The sequence below is a fragment of the Protobothrops mucrosquamatus genome, unplaced genomic scaffold (genome assembly GCF_001527695.2).
Source record: "Protobothrops mucrosquamatus isolate PMUCROS unplaced genomic scaffold, P.Mucros_1.0 scaffold1274, whole genome shotgun sequence".
Classification (NCBI taxonomy): Eukaryota; Metazoa; Chordata; class Lepidosauria; order Squamata; family Viperidae; genus Protobothrops; species Protobothrops mucrosquamatus.
Window position 1 is genome coordinate 314,788 of NW_015387480.1, and position 14,616 is coordinate 329,403.

The 14,616-nt window shown below is 39.2% G+C and overlaps 1 protein-coding gene across 1 annotated transcript in view; it reads left to right on the plus strand.

Annotated features, from left to right (window-relative positions):
* The window catches only part of ARID1B (AT-rich interaction domain 1B), a 378,023-nt gene that overhangs the window by 192,857 nt on the left and 170,550 nt on the right, over positions 1-14,616 (plus strand). Inside the window, exon 5 of the mRNA XM_029285097.1 lies at positions 11,498-11,539. Coding sequence (XP_029140930.1) covers positions 11,498-11,539 — 42 coding nt within the window. The remainder of the gene's footprint in view (positions 1-11,497; positions 11,540-14,616) is intronic.

Here is a 14,616-nt window from a genome sequence, read left to right on the forward strand (position 1 = left end):
AGGAAGTTTTATGCAGAACAACCCTTCAAAGCAGCTTCATAAGGTCATGTGATTCACACGCTTCTAAAAGTAGAGCATTGCATTCTGTGATGTGAAGCAGTTCAATAAAGAAAGGTATGTTGTCCCCGTGTTACTGAGAAAGAACGTGTTCCATGCAACATAAAATGCCTCATAGAAATAAATCCTGCCAGTTGGCATAACTGTATATTGCATATATTTTGTAATCATTTTGTTCCATTGTCGGAACTGCCTATCTTGTTTGCTGGAACGGTCACTCATTCCGAACTGTGTACTTTTCCCTAGCTACTGGCAAAGCTCACATCGTATACAAATGTTCTCTACAGATTAAGAAATTATGTAAATTATATTAAGTTAAAGCACCTTCTGTCCTTAAAGGCCAGCATAATTATAACTTCAGAATCAGATCCTCTGAATTAGAATGCTTGGAAACAAAATATTCTCTGCTTTGTTTTTTTCCTTCTCTTTTGTATAGTGCCTACTAATTGATTCATTTTTCTTTCTTCTGAAATGATGTAGGTCTTTAGAAGCCAGTAGCTCTTATACTATTAAACTCACCTGTCATAGACATTATAGTGTATCTATTATCGTTGTGTGATTTTAATTATGTGTTAATCAAATATGCTTCAGATCAAAAGCAGAAAAGTCTTTTGGCAAGTTCTTAAGCAAAATGCAACTTCCTGGGATCAATGCTGCAGGCAGCCCCATGAGTCCCAAGAAAATTCTTGTGATTGAAGAGACAGGCTGCTATGTTCAGCCATTCCACACTTCCTGGCTATTTGCATAAAAAATCCAGCTGCTTTAAGGCTAGCTGCTACATGAGCATCCCTATATCACTGCTAAGGATGTATGGCTTATGTAGGATGGAAACCGCTGTGGAATTATATATTTTCACAAAAATTATGGGGACAGGAAATTTACAATCATTTCTTTACTCTTTGCAACAAGCATTATGAAAGCCACTAGTGAAACTACAATCTATACCTCCTATGAGACATATTTGTACATATGGATACTCCCTCTTTCCCTTTAATTAAATGAAATGCTGGAAATTTGATTCAAAGACCCTTCTCTTCTCTTTTATGAATTTTAACCATTTTTCCTGAGAAGAGTTCCAAAACTCAGTTGAAAGCTGACAACTATAGCAAAATATCATTTCACCTATTAAAGATATTGTGTCTGTCTGCGATAGAATTTAAAGGCGTAGTGGAATCATATTCTTCTCAGTTATGTAGCATTCATTGTTTCATGAATATTATCTCAATATTCATTCTCACTGATATTTTATATACAAACACCTTTTTTGCTGCCTTTCCTTAGTTCTTTCAGATACTTCACAAACGACTTGAAAGCGGTTATCCAATAGTTGCACAAAGCTAGGCAGTCACTAGATGGCAGCCAAGAGATACAAGATTCTCTAACTCTGTTCTACCTAGTGCCGTGGTGGTGAACCTATGACACGCATGCCACAGGTGGTGCGCAGAGCCCTCTCTGTGGGCATGTGCGCCATCACCCCAGTCTTAGGCCTTCAGCTGGGTTTTATAAAATCTTTTCGCTTTAGGCCTCTGCCGCCGGGTGCAAAAAAAAAAGGTTCAATCAATCAATTTCGTAGGAAAAAAAAAGATCTTGTAAAGTTGGAATTGATTGATTGAACTTTTTAATCCCACCCAGTCTGCGGTTACCACCACAGCCACGCTCACCCAATGGGCCACACCCACCCAATGGGCCATGCCCAGCCGACATCCGACGATACATAAGTGGGTTTTAGGTTTCAGTTTGGGCACTCAGTCTCTAAAAGGTTCACCATCACTGACCTAGTGGATAAAAGGTCAAACAGTTGACTAATGAATCTTTAGTTTAAAGGAATTAAGGCAGGGGTGTCAAACTTGCAAGATCACATGATGTGTCGCGATGTATCGCCACTTTTTCTCCATTGCTGGCAATGGGGTGGGCGCAGTTTCGGCATGACACATCTGGCCCACAGACTGCAGTTTGGCACCCCTGAATTAAGGATACATTGGTTGACAATATGATGGGGAAGGAAAAAATGTGATAGAAAACAAGAACAAGGTGCATGCCAATTGATTAGGGCTTTTCAATGTTGAATTATGATGGGGTAGAATTTCAGCCAAGGGATTCACCAATAACAGCTCTTGGAATGTGGTACGTTGAGGCTACCGGGACAGTAAGACTGCACAGACTCATTCTGGATGCACTGTGGTGGCAGCAGGTTTAAGGGCAGGTTGGTTTCTAATTGGCCCTGGAATAGGATGGAGGCAATGCTAAAGCAGAATGTGTTCAAAGAACAAAGTCAAAAATAAACTTAACTGTTAGTGTGACTTATATAACATACTGCTTGTTTGCTGCTAAGTAAATGGCAATGTACCATCTGAACAGGAGCCATAAGTAAGCTAGGAGTGTGTATTTATTACATTTATGGACTACTGAAAAATCCCCAAGAAACGTAAGAAACAATATGCAATAAAAATTCATAAATAAAATGTGCACAAACAAGTGAAAACAGAGTACAATTAAATTAAGAAAATGTGAGGCGGAAGCAACCAGATTCACAGTTGTAGAATTATATTTTGCCTATTATATAAAACAGTGATGGCAAACCTTTTAGAGACCGAGTGCCCAAACCGCAACCCAAACCCTACTTATCGCAAAGTGCCAGGGCTGCATCAGCATTGTGGTGCCCTTGGGGGGGGAGGGCAGGGAGGTGCCTCCAAGTGCCGCTTCTGGCACGCAAAAACCAGGGGCGCAAAAACGGGCCACCATGCTGCAAGGTGCAAAAATGGCCACCACCGCACCGCGGGGTGCAATTACGGTGCCGCGCCATGCAAGAACGGGGCAGGGCTAGTGAGTATCACGCAGGCACTAACCCCGCCCCCTTTGCAGCGTGTGCGTGCTCGCAGCCCCATGCGCGCATGCACACATGTCAAATGCTTCCCCCTCCTTTTTCTTCCAGTCCACCAATCGACAATGGTTGGTGACCTCTGCTCTACCACCTCTACTCGAGCTTGCCAGTTGGCCGCTTCACCTCCTTTGTGCTGGGCGGGGGTCCTGCTCCGGGCTGCAGTGGCGGCCTGATGGACCTGCTGCTGGCAGTGGTGGCGCACGTGCCAACAGGGCACGCGTGCCATAGGTTCGCCACCACTGATATAGAATCTCCCCAGATTGCTTGCTTGCTCCTGGGAACATATAGATAAGGTTTTATGAAGCTGTGTGTGTGTGTGTGTGTGAGAGAGAGAGAGAGAGTCTTGAATGTTTTGTGGCTGAATTTTTTTTTTCAATTTAAATGGCCAAATGTAGCAAAAATATTTGATCTAGAGCTCAGCTTTTAGAAGTATTGTATATTCCCAACCATAGGGTTTATTATAATTTCTGCAAATATTAATATTTAATTTTACATCCAAATAGTATGGACATGTATTTTGATTCCATTATGAACTCTATTCTGCCTTTTAATTAACGCCTGTAAGATTGCCATTCTGATCTAGAAAAATCCCATTGAAGTCCATGAATCCTACTTTTGAATAAAATGCATGTGGTAGATTATTATGTACATGATTTGGTTACCACATTATAAGAATAGAATTGGGTATCTTTGATTTAGCAATTTTCCCACTATCACTACTTAAACTTTGTAGTTTTGCAGATACAGGCTTGTATGATCAGAAATGGATGACAAACACCAATGCTTTAATTATCAAGCAAGTAATTAGTATGCGTGCTTATTCAGAAAATACATTAATTAGAAAATTGATTTTAATCAATTATTTAAATCAGGTCTTTTCTTGGGTGATTTAAATCATTTTGATTTAAATCAATTTGTCTTGCCCTGCTTTCCCTGCATCCCACACCTTCTTGTAAATTCTCCTCATTCTCCCTATTAGCATATTCAGACAACACAGAAGCTCAAGGACACTTTGCTCATGCTGTGGTATTACAATAAAGATGACAGCATTCCTTCCATTTGCTCGTATCAATATATCACTAACAAATATTAAAAACATTAAAAATATGTATTTATTGAAAATGTATTGATTACAGCATTAACGTCCCACCTGTCAGGATAATCTCCCAAAGTTGCTTCCAATTTGTAAAAATAATTTTAAACAAAAAAAAAACACACAATAACTGCTATTCGAAAACAAAGCAAAGCACTTTCTTATCAATCATTCTACAGATCAGTACTTGTGTTTTCAATAAAAACAGATCACAACTGATTTTTAAGGTACAATAAAAGGGAATGCAATCACTCTCAGATTTTATTTTAATTAATTCATTTTATTTCCTTGAATTAAAATTATTGACCTGTATGATTCTATCAAACACTACATCATTCCTTTGAATGGGCCTGTTCCGAATATGAGTCCTATTACTATGCTAAAAAAGGCCAGCTTCTTGTATTTACATGCTGTTAAAGTAGCATTTAGCTAACTTATGAAGCTTTCTTAGTGATGTCAGAAATGACTCATTAATTATGGCACTGATTGTGGAATTCCATCTCTTCCTAGTTATGATTTTCTCCAAATGCTATAAGTTTTTAGAACAAGATAAAAATTATATTTGCTTACCCAGAAACTTGGCTCCATTTTTGCAACTATGTTTTGTCATTATTGCTTTTGTGATTTTTTTTTTTCTTAATTTGTTTTTAGATAGATACATGTTTCTTTTGTTCTTCATGTTCTTTGCTTTGGGATTATTGTTAATGATAAAAAGTCACTGCATTTAAAATCAATACACAAGGAGTAAAGACATTGCTCCAACCGCATATTCGGTGAAAACAAATTGAAAAGTGATCATGTATTATTAGTTTCACATTATAATAAATTCTTATTTCTTTATTTAATTTCTATATCTCATCTCAAAGGGTGACTCTGGGCAGCTTATAATTGTAAAACATGTAATTTTTTTTATTACCTAATTATCCAATTAGGGCCAACAGGGTTGGAGGCATTATAGTCTCCAAAGGGAAAATATTACATAGGAGAGGGGCTACAGCAGAGAAGGCCCATCTTCTGGTCCCTGCCAGCCAACGCTTTTTGACCGATGAGATCTACAGCATGCCCAATCTATTAAACCGAATTACATAGGTTCAATTGGAAAAAGACAGTCCCTCAGGAAACTTGGTCTCTAGCTATGCAGGGTTTTAAAGGTGACAGTCAGCACTTTGAATTGCACTTGGAAACATACCAGTAGCCAATGCAGCTCACGCACCAGTGGTGCTTACATGTGCCTTGTATCTAACACCATTTACTATGAGGTGAAAGTTCATTTTCCAAGTTTGTGGGTTGGTTTCCGAATGTTTCATTACCAGGCTAGGTAACATGTTCAGCAGAGTTTAGGGGATGTCAGTATCAGTGTTCTTCTGTTTATAAGGGCTTTGTGTGGTCAGTAGGTCTTCTGATAGTGAGGTCACGTCAGGTCAGGGTCCCATCAGGTCAGGCTCCTGTGTTGGGTGTTCTGATGGGTCAGATATGGGTGTGTCAAGTGAGGGTCTTGTGGTGGGTCTTGTGATGGGTCAGGTGTGAGTCACCAGTGAGGGTCTTGTCGTGGATCTTGTGATGGGGAGGTTACTTCAGGTGAGAGTCATTGGGAGGTGAAGTGCTGGTTGGGGGGGGGGGTTGCATGAATTAGTTGAGGGCCATTGCTGTCTCTGGCTGACTGTGCAGTTGATTTGGATCCTGAAGGGCTCATAGGCTGGTTGTAGGTCAATGTGTCTATTGATGGAATTGCTTGTGGATGGCCAGACTTCGATGAACTCACAAGTGTGGGATGGTGGTAGCATGCATGGCTGATGGTTTTTGTGTTGCTCCAATCGAACTGGTGCTGTTTGCTGTTGGTGTGGTAGAGATTAAGGATTTGGGATCGTGGCGTTTGACTGCCAGTTGGTGTTTGTGGATCCTGGTTTTTAATTGATGTGAAGTTTGTCCCGTGTAGTATTGGTTGCAATTATTACGGTTGATTTTGTAAATTACATTGTTTCTTTCATCTTCTGTAGCTTGTCTTTGGTTCTGTATAATTCCTGGCAGAGTGTGGCTGTGGGTTTGTGGTCTGTTGTTATTCCTAGAGGTTGGAGAATTCTGGCTGTTAGTTCCGACACCCCTTTTGTGTATGGTAGGGTTAGTTTTTGAATGGTGGTTGGCTGTGTGGTGTGTTGTGGTTTGGGTGTGGAATCTGAAGTTTTTCGGATAGCCGTTACAGAGAAAAATGTCAAGCAGCTGTTCCTGTTTGATTTTCTTAGTGTTGTGGTGCTGCAGTGTGTCATGGCCCTTCTGAAGAAGGTCTGGACACAACTTCTTTTGCGGTGGGGTGGTTGCTTGCAAAGCTGAGAATCTGGTCCGTGTGCATGGGTTTGCAGTAGACGCGGATTTCCAGTTCTCCATTGTCTAGTCTCCTTATGTCGATGTTGAGAATGGGAGTCTGTTGTCCTCTTCACATGTGAATTTGATCCTAGGGAATGTTATTGAGTAGGTGGTGTGTCTCTTCAATTTGGGAATGTTTGATGATGACGAAGGTGTCCTCGACGTAGCATGTCCAGAATTTTGGTTGGATGGTGGGTAGAGCTATGGATTCAAGTTGTTGCATGTCTGCTTCCACTATTAGGGTTGATATTGATGATCCCATCAGGGTACCAACCACCCCACCGCACACAAAATAAGCTGTGTCCAAACCCTCTTCCAAAGAGCCAGGACACACTGCAGCACCACAACTCTAAGAAAAGTAGAAGAGAAAGGACTGCATGACATCTTTCTCCATAATGGCTCTCTGAAAAACTTCATACTCACATGAGAGGGGAGGGAAGTTCCCATTATATATAGCCAGCAGGAACTCTTGTTAGGTAAATTGTGTTAAGAAATTTTGAGAAATCACAAATCACTTTGTGACTTCAACCTGTCTCCTCAATTCAGGTCCAACATAAGGAATGACATTTCAGACCAGCATAAAACTTCTGCTCAAATATAAATTGTGGAGAGCAAGGGAGGAAACTTCAGTTGTTGGAAAATCACTTTGAGAAAGGAAAATAAAAAAAGTAGGATTACATTAATGGTTGCTTTGTGGGAAGGTTGTATTTTTGCATTTATCAGACCCTCTGTACACCAGCTAGGGGCTGCTGCATATGGCCTGCAAATTTGGGGACAACCAGTGGTAGGCAACAGAGTTAGTCTCCCGCATCTCCTTGCTTCTACATAGCATCCATTTGGATTTTTGCAGTCAGGCCTAGTTAGCTTGAACTCCAATGTAAGAAAAGGAGGAACCTTGGTACAGTCAACTGAAAGAAAGGGCCATTCAATATGAATCATTTTGATAGTTTGTTTTGAAACAGTAACTACAATTTGAAAATATTTATACTAATTTGTCATACCAGCTACTGTAAATATTAGCTATTATTATTGCTTATTGTTAGCACTGGGTCATATTTTGGGGTTAGTTTTCAAGCACATTTCTCACTAACAAGACTCCCACTGAAATCTGGAGGAGCGGGTCTCAGTAAACACAAATGAGAAAGCCAAGCTGAGATTTAAGAATTTATCACTATGCAAAACACTCATACACAACATAATGTCCTGGCATCGTGTTAAGTGTTTTCTTGCAAAATTATGCCTTGGAAACATTGCAACTGGTAAAATAGCTCTGAATACTGCTCCCCAGCCAATTTGTGTCTTCCTAGTATGAGTTATTTCTGCTTTTCAATACATCTGTAAGTGAAGCAGTTTTGGGGGAAATGCAAGATGATCACAATAATACACTATATGTTCTTCTTTACTATTAGCAACCTTTTCCCATTATATATCATTGCCCTCAAATCTACTTTGGTATGTAAAAGAGCAAATGAAGCAAAATTTTCAGTTTCTAGGATTATAAATGTTAAGCAGTCGACCATTTATTTGCGTGTATTAATGAGAAAATTATGAGTAGTTAGACTTTGCCAAACACAGTTCAAAGGCTTTTTTTCCCTTTCATGGATAAAGTGTTCTTTTCAGGACTCCCCCCCCCCCCATGAATGCATGGGAAGTATTTTGTACATGTACAAAAAAACATGTAGACCCATGGCCAGAATTGATTTTGGTAACTTTGCTTGGATAACTTCTTAATTTGATGCTTTTTTTATTTTTGCATTGTTTGTTTTTTAGGCACATTTTGACTAAATGGAGTAAACTCTTGCTAAAGTATATGTTTAAAAATGTATAGTAGTCCTTCACTTAGAACCACAATAGAGCCCCAAATTTCCACTTCTAAGCAAAACACAGTTGTTAAGTGAATTTTGCCCCATTTTACAACCTTTCTTGCCACAGTTAAGTGAATCAAACTTAGTTTTTCAGTCAGTATTTGATTGTTAAGTGAATCTGGCTTCCCCATTGACTTTGCTTGTCAGGAGGTCGCAAAAAGTGACCAGGTGACCCTGGGACACTGCAACCGTCATAAATACGATCCAGTTGCCAAGCATCTGAAGTTTGATAACGTGACCACGAGGATGCTGTCACAGTCCTAAGTGTGAAAAACGATCATAAGTCACTTTTGTCACTGCCTTAGTAACTTTAAACATCATTGTACGAATGGACGTAAGTCGAGGACTACCTGATCTTTTGTAAACAGAGGCTGTAGTGCTCTTTTGTTCAAAATTTGTATCAATTAATATGTTAGCTGCTGTTCAAAATAGACACTGAGCAATATGCTGCAAATTAAAAAGTGCCGTATGTCCTAATGAGAAATCCAGCACAATTAACTGTCAGGATACATTAATAGCAGACAGGGAGGGAGATTTTTTTCCCCCTGTGAACACCTAAGAACTCAAAGCGGGGGGTGGTGGTTTTAAAGCTTCCATTTTCTGCTATGTTTTTAATGGCTGGAGAAGTTTTCAATTCAGTGGAATCCACACAGCTACAAATGGCCTTTGTTTAAGAGTAGGTTACTTGAATTCATAGCTGAACCTATTACTTACTTTGATCAGTGAAAAACAGATGAGTAATGCCAAGAGATGTTCTTGGGATTTTTTTTTTTTTAGGTGCATGATAAGATCTTTGCCCAAATTGTTTGAAGTACTTCTCTGCTTCCACTAGAGGGGGATTCCTTCCAAAGAAGGTTGTAATCTATTCAGAAAAGCAATTCCTGCAGTCCCTACATTTTGCACGAGTGCCCAGCAGGGTTTATTTTACCACCGTATGCTTTCCCAAATGCATCCGTGTGCAAGGGTGAGGGCATAAAACTGAAAAGGATATGCATATATTACGGAGAGCAAAATCCTTTCCTATTAACAAATAGAACTTGTGGATATTTTACCAGATTGCTCTTGACAGGAAATGAAATATTGTATCAGAGAATTTGAGTACAGGTAGTCCTCAAGTTACAACCCTAATTGGGATTGCAATTCCTGTTGCTAAGCAAAGCAGTCATTAAGCAAAAGATCACGTGACCATGCTGCTTACTGATGGCAGCCTAGATTGCAGTCATCAGGCCAGAACTGCACGGTTGTTAGGCAAGAACCTCACATTTCTCCTGCCCTGTGCAAACTGCCTCTGCTTCCACCTTTTCACCTGCCTATTTCTGCCCTTTTGGCTACGCTGCACTCCTCTGCTGTACTCCACCGCCTCTCCCAGCTGATCTCCATGTTTTCTCTTTCCTGCTGCTGGTCTGAGATTTTAGCACAGGACTGAACCAGTGGGACCGTGTTTCAGGCAGAGGAGTCTATCTTCTCCCACTGGTGAAATGATTGATAGCTGGCAGTCTGTGGAGAGCATATCAGGACAGGCTGGCAAGATGAGTCCATCACCAGGAGAAGCAGAAGAGGTGGCACATCCCAGGCAAATGTGGTGACTGAGGAAAGTGGTGTATGGGGTGGCAGCAGAACTGGAGGAAGTGTAGGGATGCAGTTTATGTTGGAAATGCTTCTGGAGAACTGGCATGCAGGCTCCGGCCAGGAGTGGAGGTGAGCCCCGTGCCAACAGAGGCTACTTGCAGGCCATCTGCTCGTTTGGCCCAGCCCTCTCTTACAAAGCCTTGCAAAAGTTCAGCAGCTTCCAGTCCACTTCCAGGTCTTCCAGCAGCTTCCAGGTCTTGCAGTCCTGGCATGATCCCATTGCCAGATGAGACTCTACTGAACTGCTGCACTTGCTGTGTGTCCCAGGTGTTCCTTGATAAGCACCTGGTCCCCAGGCCAGTAGCAGGAGGAAGTAAAAGCCAAAAGTTAGCTGGAATGGCGGTGGAGGACCAGGTGGCTCAAAGGGGAGACATAAGCCCGGGGGGGGGGGGAGGAGTTGAAGCAGAGGCTGTTTGTGAAGGCAGGAAAAATGTGATCCCTGGAGCCACCTACTGCTATGTGACCCTTCCAATTAAGTCTTTTAAAACAGAGGTCCCCAACCTTAGCCACTTTATGACTTGTGGACTGGCTGGCTGAGGAATTCTGAGAGTTGAAGTCCACAAGTCATAAAGTGGCCAAGGTTGGGAACCCCTGATTTAAAACATTAGATTTTAAAATTTTCTTATATGAAACTTCAGAGTTAAGGTAGTGTATTTTCATGTATTTTTTTAGAATTCTTCGTACAGATAGTCCTCAACTTATAAGTGATCACTTATCTAGCATTCAAAGTTATGATGGACTCCCCCCCATTGCCCCAAATGTACTTAAACCCGGTTCGAAAGTTCTGATTCCCCCCTGTGGTCACATGACCACATTTCAGGGACTTGGCAAACGATCTGCATTTATGGCTGTTTGCAGTGTCCCATGGTCCCATGACCATAATTTATGACATTTTTACCAAAAAACGGTGTTTATTTCCAGTTTTTGGCAAAACACACAGCGGAGAATACATTTGCTTAATGACCAAGGCAGTCACTTAATGACAAGAGATCCACTTGACAACTATGGTGGTTTTATTTTATTTATTGATTTTTAATTTACATTTCGTCTTTCTAGACAGGAGGGACCTGCTTAATCCCAACCAAGCAAGTTTGCAAAATTGAGTCGGTCACGTGGTGACCTGCTTTACGGCTGTAGTGACATACAACCATAATGGCCATGCTCTATTACGGTCATAAGCCAAGGACTACCTGTAGTTTAAGAAAAAACTACAGTTTTGAAGCCTCCCCCTTTAATATAATCCCCTCCCTAATAAATGTGACTGATTTCTGATGTTAATGCTAGTCCCATCCAAGACAAGGCTACAGCTTGCCTTCTGGGGGACAAACTACTGAATAAATATTATATATTGTGCCAGATCTTATTCAGCTACTTTTTTTTAGGGCATGAAAAACTCAATTTGTTAAGTCTTTGTCCCTTCCTCCATCCCTAAAAAGTGTTTTTATTATTTTGCTGAGCATAATTTCTGCTTAGATCAACATTGCTGTTTTTATATATGGATTTAAGTGACACGGTGTGTCTGTTCTAGCTTTTATTTTCCTCACGAACTCTGTGGCTCTGTTCACTTTTAAGTGACTACTTTTGAAATTTTATTTCTCCTTATAATTTCAGGTTGAAGTCTTAGCCTCGGAGGATGCTTCATTTGGACTCAAGGTCTGTAGATGATGAAATTTATTTTCTTGGGTAATCTTAAGTTTAAAACAGCTGGTTTAATTTTATATAAGAACATTTGCTTTTTCCTGAAAACTATACCTTTAATTCCATCCCCAAGTAATATTTTGAGATTATTTCAGTCAAGATGGCATTTCAAATTGTATTTCACTTGTTTTCTAAATAACTTTCTTTGCAAGAGAGGTCAAGTTGGAATATGAGAACACATTAGAAAGTAAAGGTAATCACCTTTTAAATGTAATATTTCATAGAGAATGGATTTTGTTTTGTAGTTTAGTAATGTGGGCTCATACCTCTATATTGAGAGCCAGAAGTTGATTTCTGAGCACTTTTGCAGTTCTCATATGCCTGGTACTAAATTCCTGACAAGAGATCTTTTTAAGGTTCTAGACTTATTTTTACAGATAAGTTTATCTGTCATTAATGAAGTTAGGGTGCCAATCTTATTTGTTTAAATCAGGGGTAGTCAACCTTGGCTCTTTTATGACTCGTGGACTTCAACTCCCAGAATTCCTGAGCCAGCACAGCACAGTTGGCTCAGGAATTCTGGGAGTTGAAGTCCACGAGTCATAAAAGAGCCAAGGTTGACTACCCCTGGTTTAAATGGTGGTCTTTAATGATAAATTTTATATAGGCCACATAATAAACTAGTGAGAAAAGAGATTGGATAGTGGGAAAGGAGTAGAAATCTGAAAACCTAATCTTAAATCATGAATTTTATGTTGTTGAATATCCACATGATATAATACCTCAGAAAAGTATAGAAATTGAGTAATCACCAAAGTAGAACAATTGGTAGGAAAAGAATAAAGCTCAACATTAATGATGAAAAACTATGCACATAGTTTAACTCGGGGGGGGGGATCAAACTTACCACTTTATTAGTTAGTAAATATTTATGACACTATGATTTACTACTGTTTTATTGTGTTGTGATATCTGATAAACTGATTTAAAATAAATTATTAAAAGTAAATAGAGCTGCTCCAAAATTGTTTGAAGTATTTAACATATGGTATTCTGTAGCATTTTCCAGTTTGGTTTTAATACGCAGCAGGCATACAGAACATTCACTGAATATTTAATAAACCTGGAGGGTCAGCTTTTGCAAACTCATCTCCATAATCCTTCATGCTAGCTGAGTAAACGGAAGTATTATTGAAGATTATTGTAGCCAATAGCTCTCATTGTATGACCCATTTTGGAAAAGACTGCGTTATTGTTTTAAGGTTAAAGTTGCACTTTGGGAAAGATATTAGGATCAATTTGTATGTGGCAGGGTATTTGCCAAGTAATTTTCACTTTCATTTAAATGCACTTAGGACATGCATCAAGCTCTGTCTGTTTAGCATTAACAAATAAGTGGCTTCAAAGTCACATTCTGGGTTGACTACTACTATAGATGACTAAGCTAGAACATATAGTAAATATTTTCTCAAATGAAGTATGCATAGATTGCTTTCATGGATAAGCAATTCACCAGTCCTCATTTGATACAGCTACTTCAGGAATAATGTTGCTTTTGCTGTTCTGAATGCACATACCTCATTAGAGGGTTTCAGTGACAATAATGTAAATCCTACTTCTCTTTTTAGCCTTATATAATGTTTCTGGAATCTACTTATTTTGTTATGTTTCATGAGATTGTGACATCCCTGCTTCCATTAAACTGTTGCTTCCCCGTGTTATTAAAAATTTAATAATTTAATGCAATTTATCTTCCACAATCATTTGTATAATTGCCCTCTGAATCTGAGATTATAAACTTGTTACATCAATAGTTACCAAATGAGCATGAAATATTTGTTGATTTTTTTTTAAAAAAAAGAAATTACTGGCTTTTAGTTTATTTTCTGGTCTGGCATTGGGGGAGAGGAAGAATGTCAAACTCTTAAAACATTTGTGTCAAGTATCTTATTTCTTAACTTAGAACTTTACTGGATAATTGCACATACTTTCTATATTATTGCATCCTGTGCTTTCTATTTTCCTCCATGAACAATCACATTTTACTAACAATACCACCCAGTTTTTAATCTTCTACTGATGGTGCTTCAAGACATTTTGTTACTGCAAACTTAACACCAAATCTTCATATAGCTAAAAAGCCTTTTTGTACCATTTAGAGCTCAGCTGCTACTTTCATCATACCTCTCCTATGTGCTGTTTCCTTAAGCAGCTTGCTTCATTTTGCTGCTTGGTAGAACTGGCCCAGCTCCTTTCAGGCAAAAGATTCATCCAGAATAAGCCAAGAAATTCTTAGCAAAATGGGGCCTAGTTGTGGGAAACAAATACACTTTAACATATTGAATAGGCAGTGTGTATTGTGTAAAAAAGCACAATTGTTTCTAAACTATGAAAACTAAATTTTACATAAATAGTCATAAATCACCATGTTAATAACTTTTAGTTTGAAATAATTAATATTGTATTAACTGAATTTCAAATATTTTCCTATGAAATGTCTCATCTTCCTTTAAATATCTTTGAAGAACTAATGAAACAGTCTTTGGAACCAATTCTATCCAGGTTTTCTCAAAATGTTATTTTAAATAGATGACAAATTATTTTCGTGGATGCATTCGTTGTAGTTAAGATTGGGGACTAACCAGTGGTGGGATTCAAATATGTGAACAACTGGTCCTCTATGTGGATGCCGCTTCTGGAAGTCCATTCTGGGCCTGGGCAACAAAAAATTAGCTACCGGTTCTGCCGAAGTGGTGCGAACCAGCTGAATCCCACCACTGGGACTAATCCTTTTTTAATTTTAGTCAGTGCTGTTCTAGAGTTTTCTTTCTTTGGTTCTTAATTGGAAATTCTATCCTTTATTCCAAGGCAGTGTGAGTGACAGATGTGAACACTTGGTTTATTGTATAATGTGAACTGAGTTACCTATATATTACTATAGGTAACTATACACAGCTAAATTGCTTTATTTTTATACATTTTAAGGAGTACTTTGGTATTTGTTAAAAGTTATCTGGGCGTGCAAGAAACCAAGAGTTAGGTTCAAGATTATGCAGGATATAAGAGAACGAGGAGGACTTAAAGTCCCCAAC